The 16,230-nt window shown below is 40.8% G+C and overlaps 1 protein-coding gene across 1 annotated transcript in view; it reads right to left on the bottom strand.

The window, feature by feature from the left end:
* Positions 1-16,230, bottom strand: part of LOC310878179 (CUB and sushi domain-containing protein 1-like) — a 740,702-nt gene that overhangs the window by 313,226 nt on the left and 411,246 nt on the right. Inside the window, exons 8-9 of the mRNA XM_083792333.1 lie at positions 10,489-10,570; positions 3,424-3,548 (exon numbers count right to left, since the gene is read on the bottom strand). Coding sequence (XP_083648459.1) covers positions 3,424-3,548; positions 10,489-10,570 — 207 coding nt within the window. The remainder of the gene's footprint in view (positions 1-3,423; positions 3,549-10,488; positions 10,571-16,230) is intronic.

Here is a 16,230-nt window from a genome sequence, read left to right as displayed (position 1 = left end):
GACTGTGCATGTGCACGTCCTAGCTGTCTCTCTGTTCCGCGGGGCGCAACGATAAATAAGCCAACGGGGTATTGTCACTGTGTGTGTGTGTGGGCAGATGCATGGAGCCACTGCCACTCACATACCTATTTAGTCAGCTAGTCAGTCAGAGAGCGTCATTAGGCTAACATTCAGTGTCCCTGAGCTTGTGTGAGTTGTGAATTCTCAAACGTGTTCATGTCGAGGACCCCCAAATGAATAATGCATTTGGCTACAGACGCGCATTTGAAAAGATTTTGTGTCAGAGACCCCCAGAGAGAGATTGTATAATCGACTATTTTTTTATATCCGAGTGGTTAAAGTGGTTGTGATGCTATTATAATTGTGTTGGTAGCCCCTGGAACCCCTTGAAGTGGTGTTTCCTGGACCCACTTTGACAATAACTACTGTATACTATACTATACTATACTATACTATACTATACTATACTATACTATACTATACTATACTATACTATACTATGCTATGCTATACTATACTATACTATACTATACTGCTATTAAAAGTGTCTAGTAGATAGGATACTATATAGCATCTAATATTTCTCTCATGAAGTCTAAAACTAGACTTTATAACACACCCACAAAAAAGTAAATGTGGATGTAGCCAAAACTGTTGGCTTCCTTTGTGCTCAAACAAAATACCATGTCCGCACTGAATGTGCATCGTGTTTATGTGGAGAAACTTATGCATTTAGATTACAAAACAATAGAAACCTTCTTACAACATCCTTGGGTTTATAAATTAAACATTTTTGGAAAGTTTCAGTATGGCAGCATCCCATAATTCTTTTTTTTGTTTTTGTTTCATCCCTCATGATAAATCAAATTGCCTATGCAACGGCTATATTACATAGTGTTACTGCACACCTGGGCAGTATAGCTTTAGAAAAAGATAGAATATCTCTTGCCTAACTGAAGGAACAAACGTGTACAACAGGTGGATCTACAGTATAAAAAGTAGGAATGTGCTTAACAGTTTCCGTGCTGGGAATGGATTACTCCAGGTTAATGTCGCTGCCATATCGGACATACGCAACTTTTGTTTCATGTGTTTAATCCGCCGTAATGTAATAAATAAAAATTAAATCTGTCTTCGCCGCGGAGGAAGAGAGTAGATGCATTTGTTTTGACGGTGAAACCGGAAATCGTCACATGCTGTGGGCTGCTAGGGCTTCTGGGAAATTGAGGCCAATGCAAACGAATGGGGTTCAACGCCTCATGGAGGAGGGTCCTGTGCTGCGTCTTCCGGGTGTACCAAGATGGCGGGTGGTGCTGCCGTTCATAACAAACGGGGGAAGCTTTTTTCGCTCGATTTTCGCGGATTAAAAGCCCAAATAATTCAGCGTATGCTCTAAAGGTAATACAACAATCTCGGCAGTGAAGGGGGGTTGATTAAAAGTCTGGTAAATCGTTTTCAGCAGTCAAACTTTAAAGTGCCATCACAGTGTACATACAAATCTTGCCACATCTGTCATTGGCTATGTTGAAAAGGTTCCAACAGCTGGAGAAGGGACCAGAGTTCCTCTCCAAACAGCATGCTGACAAAGAAACTGGGAGACTCCCATTACCCTCATGCCATTAGTCACAAGATCCCCTTAACATATTTCAGATCAGCTGCACTTAATGAGCAGAAAGAGAAAGTGTCGCTGGATATTTCAAGATTCTCAATTAAGATCATTGATCATATCAGAGGGTGTTACTTCCGGGTCTTCCAGCATCACTTTCACCTTGGTACTCATATTTACATCATTTATCAAATCCCGGTGCAAGTTAAGCATGCAAACCTTCTGCTGGTGAATTTGGCCTGCAGGGTGTTGCTAAACTAGCTATAGGCCTATAAGCTAATTAGAATGGCAGAGATGTAGTGATTGCTATTCGGCACAAACACACACATTGTGAGTTTATGGATAGATAGACAACTCACAACATAGTAGTGTTGATTTTGTCGACTAAAACCAAGATGAAAAATGTTCGTCGACTACCTTTTTTCACTGGCGAAAACTAATTGGAAACTAAATGAAAACTAAGCCATGATGACTAACACTAGGACTAAATATATTGACAATTTCATCAACAAATAAAAACTATACTAAAATGTCAGGAAGGGACTAGTCAAACAAACAAGGAGGTTGGAGCGCACACCAGTAGTAAAGAGGTGCTGACCGCGGGAGATAAAATTGACTGGAAAGAGGAGAGGTCGCACAGCTCGTAGTCACGATGCAAGTTTTTATTTCCAACGTTTCGGCAAACAGAGTTGCCTTCTTCAGGGAATAACATACAAAAGGTAGGAAGGGACTAGTGGACAAGAGATCCAGTATAAGTCATTTTACACTTGGTTGCTCACGTGTCGCGCTGTGTTGTGAGCTTGTAGATCTGCTATTTTCAGCAAGTGTAAAATCAGTCATTATACGACGGCATCAAGGCCCGCCAAAATACATTTTAGTCGACTAAATCAACTGTAGATTTAGTCGACTAAAATCTTATAGTTAGTCGACTAAAACTAACATTCCAAGTGACTAAAATATGACAAACTAAATTAAGCTTTATTCCAAAGACTATGACTAAACTAAAATAGAAATGTTCTGCCAAAAACAACACTGCAACATAGCCACATGTATCCTAGAACTCCTGCTGCTGGTGTACTGTACAAACATCACCATTCATGTCATCGGTGAAGGTGAGCCTCAAGGCAGATATTCCATCCACAGAGTGCAAAGTAGAGATGTTTTTGTTATTGTGTCATGGGTGTTTTATTTACAGTATAGTGATGAATACAATACTGAATACAAAATGTATACAGTATAGATATAAGGGCTGTCAAATAAATACTTGAGCGTCGAATTAACGAGGGGGGAATAAATGTGCAATCAATACACTGTATACCAAGTCACTAGGCATGGCTATACCGTTCAATGTTTTATCATGTCAGTTCAACCGTTACATGTGCGCTGGCTTTCTGTGTAGCCTACGTTCAGCTTTTGCGTGGACGTGTCAGCCTCTCATCCATCTAAACAAGCCAAGCGGAACACATGCCACATTCATAACATGGACGGAAAACAGTGACACATTTTCCGCAATTCATGTGACATGATTAGGTTATGCAGGAACGCACATTTAAAAGACATCGCCTGAGAGAATTTGATGGACAACTAAACTATTGCAGTTAAAAAAAGAAAAAGAAACAATAGGTGAACATTAGCTGAATATAGCAGATCTACCAATTTCTAAGATGAATTTGAATATAACTTCGGAGCTCAGTTGACAACTCTAATAGACAGACAGACAGACAGACAGACAGACAGACAGACAGACAGACAGACAGACAGACAGACAGACAGACAGACAGACAGACAGACAGACAGACAGACAGACAGACACGTACTTCTACAGATGGGTCTGTGGTCACTCCAGGCAGCCAGCGTGTCAGTAACTCGTTGACAGGTGATACTTTTGGATCCTTGTAGAACGTAACTGTCGTCACAGCTGAACTGGACACTGGATCCAACCCTGTGGTACGTACGGGAAAACAGAACAAACAACATCTTAAAATAAAACTTTACTAATTATGTGTTCAGCATTCCCATAGTGCATGCCTATCATCACAGGGAGAACCGGACACTTGATCCAACATGGGAGAAGATAATGAATATAATCTGAATGATAATTATGCTATTAATGATTAATTGGCTCCTTAATCCCAGTCTAATATAGCTGTCATCACAGCTGACTTAATTCGATTTTCTTTTTTTATTCCTCTCTTCTCTCCTCTTTACTAAATTATTTCCTTCCTCCCATCCTTTGTGTCTTTTGTGTAAACTGTTCTATAATGTATCCTCTCAACAACTCTTATCTCCATCCCTCAATTTGTTCGTCACTTGTCCCGGTCGCCCCCTTCCACCCCGATCTCAAACTCCCTGCTGTCAAATACATGGAAGGGACAGCCCAGCGATAGATCTAACTGTTACCCTGCATGATGCCTTGTCTGAACAGCTTAATGTCCCCACCCCGCTGATAGACACAGCAGTCTGGTACAGTACCACCTGGCCAAACATTATTCTATCTTCTTTAAGACCCTCCTTAATCACTGGCTCCCTGCCATTGGTGTGGTCCAGTATAGCCTGCAGTATCTGTCCCCTCCCTGTGGGTATGTCTTCTCCTTCTCCAGAGTCACAGACCGTGGATCAGCGTTTCCCAACCTGTGGGCCTGTTATGTGGCAGTATGGCAAGTGGGCCCCCAAATAACAGGCACAAAATGTAAGATTTGAATGATATATAACACTGACATATAAAACAGTTAACACCCAGTTATTAATTCATGAATTCTTCCGTAAGATGGTGACACGTTGCTCTTGCCTAACAAACGTATACCCTCATGCCTTAAGACATGAATCATGATAAAGCTTTTATTTTAGTGGGGTTCCGTCTCCATGTTAAATTTAGTTGTCATTTACAACTCATGTAAAAGTTTCACTTTCAGTACTAATTTGAAGGTGAGGGTCTATAGAACCATTTTGGTTCGAGTGGCAATCACCAAAATAAAATAATTGGCCTATAGGGGGCGTAGTCAGGTGCCAACCCCCATCAGCCCTACCAAAATTGTAAACTGTTGTAACTTTTGATTAAATTATCCAATCTGAACATATGATATATGTATGGATTCACAATCAGGAGTAGCAGTTGGTACTTAAACATTATTACACATATAATATTTGTTTCCACACAGTATTGGTGTATACTGTATATCCACAAAAATAGCAGGAAAAACGAGCTAAAAACTAGTAGTGGGGTCCCTAGACAGGCCGTCATTTACAACTCAACAAAAGTTTGACTCTCACTTCTAATTTGTAGATAATGACCTATAGAACAAATTTAGTTTGAGTGGCAAGTCTACAAATTAAATAAATATATATTTTTGCCAAATTTCCAAAATGGCCAAAATCGGAATTATGTTTATTTGAAAAATGTCTTAATTTTCTTATATTGCTGTTTTTTCTTTGTTTTTATTGCTATATCAAGTCAATCCTGTGTGAGGAATCAACTGGATTTCAAATATTAATGTTTTGAATAATCTGATATAGAAACAAAATAAAGATGGCTGCCAATGTTCATTGAATTACTACATTACGCCTAACTTCTATCCTGTTCAACCTAGAATGGTGATGTTGGTGCCTATGCCTATGTTATCATGAATGACTAATTGTATAAAAACAAAATACATATAATAGGACAATATATAATATTTCACACAAATGAGACAATGCAGTACATATGTGGGGAACTAAAGTTAGATATTGGAATATAATACACCACTCCTGTGTTATATTTGTTTATTTTATTTTATTAGTTATACTATGTACTGCCACTATAGGTGGCAGAGTAGCAGGTGTGTCTTAATTGTTCAGACTTGGTAGCTTGTTAGTTATAAGACTAAGCATACTGCAGAAGAGCATGAGCTGCACTGATTGCTCTCTTGTGGTATTGATATTTTGAAGGTAAAAGTTAAACATGTCATGAAGGATCCTAAAGTGTTTTTTATGAATATGGATAGTCATGGAGTGCCACGATACAGTCTTCTCCTAGCGCAACTGCCTTGTCGTTTATCTCTTGGGTGAGTTCTACCTTCTGGAATGAATGGTCTACTGCATATGTTTCTTCACCACAAAAGAGACATTTATTATGATTAACAGGTGCACCATGTCCGGCATGATCTTCTTGCCAATGCCACAGCACCTCCAGAATGCCTTTTTTTTGCACTGTCAAGTGCTGTTGCCCTATACAGATGCGGACAAGTTGTATGCCAGAATGCACGATTTCGCTTCATGGATTCTGCATCTGGAAGTTCTACGTCTGGGTGGGGATCGAGAAGCGTCAATTGCTCTGAACTGACTTGCAAGGCTTATGATGTCCTTCTCTACGACTGGCAACTGGATTTGCAAGAGGGCAAACAAGTCTTTCCTCAGTTTGCTTTTGGCACAAAATGCACAACTGCCATTTCGTTGTCCCAGCCATAACAGACAAATACTTTATCCAGTTTTCTGTTAGGGTCATATCATGAAAAAATATAGAAAATATTATATTATTATATAACTTTTGTATTTAACAGTTTGCCTCAACATATTAATACAAGAAAACAGTCAGCAGTGCATATAGCTACATTCACATTTACCATTGTAATAATAATAATGAAAATAATGAAAACACAATTTCTTCCTCAGCATAATTGCTATACTGTAGCTAGCCTTTAGTTTTAGCCTGTGCTATAGCTACAGGCTACTTTGGTTAATGCTAGCTCATACTATTGGGATGGCCACTTATCCCACATGACTATCCATATTCATAAAAAACACTTTAGGATCCTTCATGACAAAAATTAACTTTTTTGCGTATACCTTCAAAATATCAATACCACAAGAGAGCAATCAGTGCAGCTCATGCTCTTCTGCAGTATGCTTAGTCTTATAACTAACAAGATACCAAGTCTGAACAATTAAGACACACCTGCTACTCTGCCCCCTATAGTGGCAGTACATAGTATAACTAACTAAAATAAAATAAACAAATATAACACAGGAGTGGTGTATTATATTCCAATATCTAACTTTAGTTCCCCACATATGTACTGCATTGTCTCATTTGTGTGAAATATTATATATTGTCCTATTATATGTATTTTGTTTTCATACAATTAGTCATTCATGATAACATAGGTATAGGCACCAACATCACCATTCTAGGTTCAACAGGATAGAAGTTAGGCGTAATGTAGTAATTAAATGTACATTGGCAGCCATCTTTATTTTGTTTCTATATCAGATTATTCAAAACATTAATATTTGAAATCCAGTTGATTCCTCACACAGGATTAACTTGATATAGCAAGAAAAACAAAGAAAAAACAGCAATATAATAAAATTAAGACATTTTTCAAATAAACATAATTCCGATTTTGGCCATTTTGGAAATTTGGCAAAATATATATTTTTTTTAATTTGTAGACTTGCCACTCGAACTAAAATTGTTCTATAGGTCATTATCTACAAATTAGAAGTGAAAGTTAAACTTTTGTTGAGTTGTAAATGACGTTCTGTCTAGGGACCCCACTACTAGTTTTTAGCTCGCTTTTCCTGCTATTTTGTGGATATACACCAATACTGGGTGGAAACAAATATTATATGTGTAATAAGGTTTAAGTACCAAATGCTACTCCTGATTGTGAATCCATACATATATCATATGTTCAGATTGGATAATTTAATCAAAAGTTACAACAGTTTACATATTTTGGTAGGGCTGATGAGGGTTGGCACCTGACTACGCCCCCTATAGGCCAATTATTTTATTTTGGTGATTGCCACTCGAACCAAAATGGTTCTATAGACCCTCACCTTCAAATTAGTACTGAAAGTGAAACTTTTACATGAGTTGTAAATGACAACTAAATTTAACATGGAGACGGAACCCCACTATTTCCTTCACAACAACATCAAGCCGTCTCTGGCATCAGAAAAATGATTAAGATTAAGATTGAGATTAAGATTAAGATTCCCATGACAGTGCAAGCGTCTCCATCAGCTGGCTTCCAACTTTCAGCAGTCGAATCTCCTCGAAAGTTTTGCCTAAATCTGTGCGTGTCGCTCTTAAGGCTCCACCACGGTGTCACATGGCATCATCCATCTGTTCTCGGGCTCCTGATTCCTGGGGTGTAATGATGATTGGAAGTGACTCTCTAACACGCGCAGAGGTAATGACCTTGCTCAAACACAGGCATCTCCTTTAATAGGCCTACTGCGTGAGTGCGTGAGTGTGTGTGTGTGTGTGTGTGTGTGTGTGTGTGTGTGTGTGTGTGTGTGTGTGTGTGTGGGTGTGTGCAGTGACAGTTGCTAACAGTAACGGGACACAGCGGGAGTTAGACATAGAAAAGACAAATGTGTTATTATCTGTTTGTTTTCTCCCAAGCTGCATGCGGATGATTCTTTTAGACCTGCTGAGAGTACATTGAGAACCAGGTGAAACTGGAATGCAGAGTTTGGTGAATCACAACAGGACCTCCAGATTGTCACCACAATTTAAAGCTACAAGAGTGAAAATTGGGGAAAGTATCCTAAAACTATCGTTTTAAATGTGCTCATGCCGGGGCGCATCCCCCAGCGAGTCCCTGGTTCTATTCCCGAGCCTGGCGGTCCACAAAACCTTGTGGTCTTGTTTCCATTCCAATCATGAGAGTGACAATTCAGAGACATGTCACTCCCTGACTCTCTCTCCGTCTTTCCTGTCTCCCTCTCTGTGACTTAAAGGCAGCATAGCCCAAAACATCTTTAAAATGTTTTATGGAACTATCTAGTATCTACCTCTACCAAGCCATCTATTTTATAGATTGCAGTAATACTGTATGATCAGGTTTCCATAGACATAGGCCCTCATTCTTCAACCGTGCGTACGCCAAAATATGGGCGCACGCCAAAATTACCGACATTTTCGGCATTTAACATTTCCGGCAAAGCTTGAAATTGAACTTGACAACGTTCAAAACTCACGTCTGCTCGGGAGCTGGCGTACGTTTTGTCCTCACCTGTTTTTCTGTCGTAGAACAGCGGAGCAGCATTGTTTGACCAGCTGAGAGGCTGTCACAGGCATTTAAACATATGTTTTCACTCCTAAAATGTTAATATAAAACGGTATGTGTATGTAAAAAACAAAAGAGAGATTTCCAACTTTAAAGTAATTAAAATCGCGCAATTAAAAACAATATAACATGTTTACAATGTATTAGTTTGTGCTTAATCAAACAGTGCTTTACTGGCCTTGTTATGCAAGCGCACTTGTGAGATGATTTTGGAGCGCATGTGGTGATGCGGCATATGTGATTATGATATTATTTTAAAAAAGGCATAAATGGACTGCACGCCTTTATTTCCAAGTGACAATGACAAGCATACAGCTTGCCTATTTGTAGTAAGTACTAGCAGGCTATAGGTGTAAAGGGCTTAATCATTCACCATTTAAATAAGTGCTTAGACAGGTTTTGACAGTTTTGACAGTTCAGATAAAAGCGAGATCATTTTCGGGGGTCGGAAGGACGCGACCGCGTCGCCAATAAATACCAGCACACATGCAAGCAAGCCTTCATCCATATGTTTATGATTCGTTCATCAATGATCAAATCACTACATAAACGTTGATTATGACTGCCTTGACGACATGATAGCCTATCTCATGCAGGCATCACTGACACTCACCCACAGGACTTTATTATCACAGCAGTGCGCAGTCTCACGCCTTCGCCGTGCACTGCGCACGAATGGGTAAAATTAATATAGGCCAGCCCAAACGTATTCCATTCATGGCGATGCAATGTCGATGTGTCATGTAGGTGCGTGCGTGCGTGGACATGACAGCAAGGCAAGCGAGGTGAGAGGGAAACAGACAGGGTAGGCCTACAACTTTATTTAATTCATGCAGGTGTTCGTTCTTTATTTATTTAACAACACACCAGTTAGTTGGGCTTGCAATGTGCGTGTGCGTGCAGCGTGTGTGCGTCTGTGTGTGTATGAGAGAGGGGGGTGAGGCGGGCAGAAAGGCACGGTAACCATGGTTTCCAGATCGTATAGCAGTGGTTCAGGTCGCAAAAACGAGGGCGAGGCTTGATGTCTTAGGGCGTGCCAGATCGATTTCAGCCGTGACATTTATTAACGTCAGAACGAAATTAAGGAAGGATCAGCTGTTTGCGATCACTTTATAAATGCCGTGGCGACGTGGGTGTACTACGAAACCTGCACTCGAATCTGTGGCAGATTTTACACTCGATTGATAAATGAGGGCCATAGACTATAGGTTTCTAGCTTACAAACATCACTGCATGCGAAATTGCACATTCAGGTGGCAAAACATCATGAGTAGATACAGTAGATGGTCACAAGATTGTAGTCAACCATAAAATGTCATTTTAGAGATGGATCTATTTGTTTGTCTTTCATTTGCATGTTAATATGACATTATGTAAAATGTTAGCTAACAATAGCTGACTATCAGTATTGTCATCATGGCCCGGAATTAAATTGGATTGCTATTAAAATAAATGTTGAGCTAGCCGAATCACAAAAAACCTTTATGGCTTGCTCACAAGCCATACTGTCCTCTAATTTTGTTGGTAGATGTTGTCTATCTTCTATTTATTTGACAATATCAGCTTGGTGGTAATGTAAATGCCATTAAGAATGGCATTAACGCATGACGCAGTACAAAAACTTATTTTAGGCAACACTATCCAAATGGTCTGTAAACAAATCTGGTCCCAAAATCCCAAAACATCCACACTACCGCCAAGGATACGTGATTGTTTTTGCCGTCCATAACTAGACCTGCATAATTACACTTTAAATCAAGGAGCTCGATGCAAAAAAATCCCTAAGAAATCACATAAGACCAGGTAAAATGTAATGAAACTCACTGGAAGTTGGAACCCATCCTCTTGCCATATTCTGGAACCCCAGGATCAGGGCAGACATCACCCGCAAGTCCACTCTGACTCACTGGAAATTCAAGAGAAGACAGCTGTCATGTGCATTGTGTGAGAATAATATAAATTATAAAGAACACCTTTTAACACTTTGCAGAGGCAGTGAGGCACCAAGAACTGAAGACAATGATCATTCTCCAGCATTCAAAGTAAAGATAAAATCAAGGGTTGTTAATTGTTATTTCTTTTGGAAAATAAATTAATATTTTTGTGTTTTTAATGTTTTTATGTGACGACTTTGCCTCAGGGTTTAATCAACCCATCTGGGTTTATTTCTAAAACGGATACTTAATACAAATAAAATAAGATTGACCGAAAAGTAACAATAAAACAAAGTATTTTCCTTGCTTAGAGTAACTAGACCGTTGCCCGGCTGTAGAGCACTGAGTCGGTAACGATGGAAGTTGGAGATCCATGTCCCAGCTGGCTATGCAATACCCGTTGTACCCGTGTCAGAGTACCCGTTCCACCCATCTGTCTGTGTCCCTTTTGTGTATATGGAGATTTCTGTATCTGTCTCTCTGTGTTCCTTTATTCCTATATATGGAGTTCTGTGTAAGGCATGCCCAAATATGGAGTGTTGTGATGTCAGAACAGGCCAGCTTATATGGACCCTGGGCAAGGGCCCTGTCCAGATCCCGGGCAGAGGCCTTTTTTGGTGGTTCTGGACAACCGTCCCGACTTGACACTGGGGTACTGCCCTCCATTTAGGGGTGTGGAAGGCGTGTGTCGAATTTGAAGTCGGTGGCCGAATGGTTCTCGAGTTACGTGGATTACAGCCGTACACACGTACGTACAGACAGACATACAGAGATGTGGTGCATTTATAGATAGATGAAAGTAGTGCGGCCGTCTGTCCAGCGTCTCGGAAACCAAGGAAGTATCGATTAAATATAATCAATTTTCGGTTACTGCATTGTATATTTCTCGCTTCAAATGTTTTCAAAAACATTCTTGAGAGCAAGGTTTATCTGTAAATGACATTGTGCTTTTGTTTACATGGCTGCTGGCATAAAATCCAAGCAGCCCAGCAGATACTCTGAGCCTTTGATTAGACAGCGGCCAGAGCCGCCAGACGGTAATTGAGCCCATCGGTCATTATCCAGAAATAACTCACCGCTGAATACAGTGATTGACCAATCAGAATCAAGCATTCAACCAAGCCGTGTAGCCTAATAAAGTCAAATGCTGTAGGGGACATTTGTTGATGGATGGCTGGGTCGTGTGAAAACTAGGTGTGAATGGTGTTTAATGTGCGGAGACACTATACTGCACTACTCAGAAGAGCGTGCGCATCACATTTCATCTGGAAGATGAAATATGATGATCGAGGCACCCCTTTCCATTGATTCATAATGTATCAGATTAAGCATTTTTTTGTAAATTGAATATAGATTCCAGTATGATACACAGTCACACTGGAATTAAAGTAGCAGCCTGTAGAGACCGTATGACACAACAGAAACTGGTTCCGTCTGAATAATGTATCTTTCTTTGTGTAAAGCTGTCTCTGAGGACACATGGCAGTAGTTGCCATTAATCATGAATAATATAATATAACCAATAAAAAGGAGTAATAGAAGACATTTCTGTCACCAATGTGAGTCCATATAGGGTTAGGGTTACCGTTCTTCCCCCAGGGGTCTGTACTTGGGCTCCCATCCTTTTCAACTCTACACCTAATTCCATCACCACAAATAGCTGGATTTTCCCCTATATTACGACCATGCCCAGAATAGGAAAACGGTGGAATATGGTAGACGTATAAAAAATAAAAAATGCTGAGAATATAAGATGCTTGCTGATAGATAGAGAGACAGATGGAGCAAAAAGATGCATACAACTAAAGAATGCGGGTCGGTCTTCACATCATGAAATGGCTGATGGAAAAGAGAGAAAGAGAGAAAAAAATAAAAGGAGCAGTGAACCGAGGATCCTGACAGCGAGGAAATAAATTGACTGAAAATGACGGATACGATGAAAGAATGTGCAGGTCCTGGCAAGAAAGAAATTGCGGGTGGGTCATAAATACAAGACAGCTATGAGGTCAGCAGCAACGGACACCGTGTGGCTGCCATCCATTCTGCTGTGGAAGGCATCATGCCTCCAGGACAACCGAACGGCGCTGTCGCCTGGAAACCTGCTATGTCCCAAAACCACTGCTTACATCTCAGCAGTGGTGGAGAAAAGTACTCGCGTTACTTAAGTAAAAGTGTCAATACTGCAATGTAGAACTAGCCTGGTTCTGGAGGCTCTCAGAGTCTGGCTAATGTACAACTACTCCGTTACAAGTAAAAACGAGCGTTGCGCCTGTCACAGACCTGCACAAAGCAAGTTCACTCAGGAAACTCAGTGCAGTTGCCGGCGGCCGTTCATTGGGCCGCCTCACCATCAGTGTGTGTGCGCGTGCGCATGACACCCCCCCCCCCCCCCCCCCCCACACACACACACACACACACACACACAGTGCATTTAAATACAGCTAAAACAGCCGATACACAAGGTCACAACTAGTATCTGATGACGTGATCGTACATCGAGCCGATCACATCATTTTGAATCAGATAAAGAGCAAATACATTTGATTGGGACATCCCTAATATTATATCATGATATTAGACTGGATATTGTCTGTGATTTTGGATATTGTACTAGTGTGATATGGCATAAATATCGGATCGGGAAAAATCAGTATCGGCATCCCTAGTTACAACGCGTCGCACCGTGACTTGCGTGCGCTTGCAGATCGGCAGTTCTTTATTCTGTTGTGAAACTCTGTACTGTGACGAAGTTGGGTGTTAATTTACTGAGGGAAGAAATGGAGATAGAAGGTTTCTGCCCGGTATACAGCAGAGATATGCTCCCACTCCACGCCCCATTCACTGCCCTTCAGGTACCTAATCTTGCTGTTGACTTGCTGTCCACAAAGAGAAAAACATATAAATATAAAAGGAAATGTGTCTGTGTGTGAGTCTGTGAGTCTGTGAAGTGAATAGGAAGATGAAATACCAAATAAAGGTAAAAAAGGACAGTTGAAAGGAAATAACACTATCAATAGAAGATACATACAGTACATACTGTATACACATGCATTCATACACGCATGCAGTGTCTTGTATGTACATACAACATACAATACACTGTATTATGCTCTTGCGCTATATCTCGTATTATTTTTGTTTACACCCTCTCTTTGGTTTTGTATTCTCACCTTATTCACTGGCACATAATATGTCATATATGCTCTGCCTTTCTCTTTCCAAACACACGCACGCACGCACATACGCACGCACGCACGCACGCACGCACGCACGCACGCACGCACGCACGCACGCACGCACGCACGCACGCACATCAGGTCATTTACAACACCATAGTATGCAGAAGTTAGTGCATCCTAGCAGAAAGAGCACCTGCTGATTTGCTGTGTACAGTAGTACTGTATGTGCCTGTGTGTGTGTCTGTGGGTATGTGTGTGGGTGTGTGTTGATATGATGCAAACGGAAAGCGCTGTCTTGTTGCTTTCCTCTGTCGTTTGATGTCCTGTCCAAAACCATAGGTTTTAAACACACACTACAGCACATACGCTCAGCACGCACACACACACACACACACACACACACACACACACACACACACACACACACACACACACACACACACACACACACACACACACACACACACACACACACACACACACACACACACACACACACACACACACACACACACACACACACACACACACAGCTCTCTGTCCCTCATATCCTTCTCTTTGTCACTGAGTCTCTACAGTATGTATTATGCATATATTATATATATATATATATATATATATATATATAGCTTGCAGCACATCCAACTCCCACAAATAACAGGAGAATTTCAGATTTATATTTATAACGATGACAATGCTGTTTAATTGTCAAATATCCTGTCTAGCCCCTTATTTCTCACTTCAAATAATCCAATCCAAACACAAACAGCTTAACATCATTTTAGCATCACTTCCACATCTTCAAAGTGCCAAACGTAGACCTTTCATGTGATAAAAGAAACACCTGCAACACTTTCACAAATAAGTTAAAACACAATTTCGATTCCCGTTTCATCTTGCTGTTTACAAAAGCTGTTCTGCACATACACAATACTAATAGCAACAGTACTACAATTTACACATGGAAATACATCAAATACATAAAGATAGTCATCAAGAATCATAAGCAAGCTAAGAACCTATCATCTGTCTAATAGTAGAACATCTGTAGTGTACAGTGTAATCTGAGTTCACAGAAGTTTTCTTTCTCCGCCTTGTACAGTGAAGCTATGAGTATAGAGTGCTATGTCTACATAAAACCCTATCTAAATTACATAAGTTTAACCTTTTCGTACGCCTGTAAGGTGGTCGAGGCTAGTGCAAGTGCTACGGACGTATACGAGCCGTAGCTAAGATGGATGCTATTTTGCTTCATGAAGACAAACCTATTGCAACATTATGTATTGGGTTGTAAGATCAATTTCAGTGCAAACTGACAATATCATATCATATATATTATATGTTAGGCCCTTTTCCACTAGCAAGGTGGAATCAGAACATTCCAGAACCTGTGCCTCCACAGTGCAGTGCCTCCCCAGTGTCCCCCCAGTGCCTCCACACTCCACAGTGCCTCCCCAGTGTCCTCCCAGTGCCTCCACAGTGCCTCCCCAGTGTCCTCCCAGTGCTTCCCCAGTGCCTCCACAGTGCCTCCACACTCCACAGTGCCTCCCCAGTGTCCTCCCAGTGCTTCCCCAGTGCCTCCACAGTGCCTCCACACTCCACAGTGCCTCCCCAGTGTCCTCCCAGTGCTTCCCCAGTGCCTCCACAGTGCCTCCCCAGTGCCTCCACACTCCACAGTGCCTCCCCAATGTCCCACCAGTGCCTCCACAGTGCCTCCCCAGTGTCCCCCCAGTGCCTCCCCAGTACCTCCCCAGTGCCCAGGTACAAATGGGGGAGGACGGGGGAGGATGGGGGGGGGTGGCCCTGGCTATGAGCCTATAGAACATATCTGCTATATGTTTGAAGAATGGTGACACAGACAGTCATACAGTATACTGTAGTGTAGGCCTGGCTCAAATACAAAGTGGCACAGATGCTTTCCCAGTTTTAATGGGTTAAAGATAGTTAACAGTCAACTACATTTGGCAGAATACAAATTCATTGGGCCAAACTAAAATTATACTTTTCATTTATTTATACTACAAGGAAGTACAAATTAGGCATACCTTAATATAGATTGGATGAAGAACTGAAGGTAATTAAAACCATACCTACAGCATTTTGTTGGATGTTAGAGAATTCTATGAAATGTATTACATTAACTGCCACAAAAAGCTTGCAAAATAAAATGTCAAAAACTTTGCAAACCACTGGCTTATAGAAAAATGTGCATGGAATAATGTAAAAGGAAAAAAAAGGAAAACACAGACATTGAGGGCAAGTGTAGATAAATACAAAACTCATTCACTTTGGGAATGGGAAGCACAGAGTACCTTTAAAGCAGTATAGTCATTACTATTGACCAGTGAACCATTAAAAAGAAAGTAAGGTCAGAGAAAGCGAGAGAAATGAGAGACAGATATGCATGTGCGTGTGTGTGTGTGTGTGTGTGTGTGTGTGTGTGTGTGTGTGTG

This window comes from Protomyctophum parallelum (genome assembly GCF_964188405.1).
Source record: "Protomyctophum parallelum genome assembly, chromosome: 2".
Lineage (NCBI taxonomy): Eukaryota > Metazoa > Chordata > Actinopteri > Myctophiformes > Myctophidae > Protomyctophum > Protomyctophum parallelum.
Note: the sequence above shows the minus strand (reverse complement) of the source record. Positions and strands in the feature narration are given on the sequence as shown.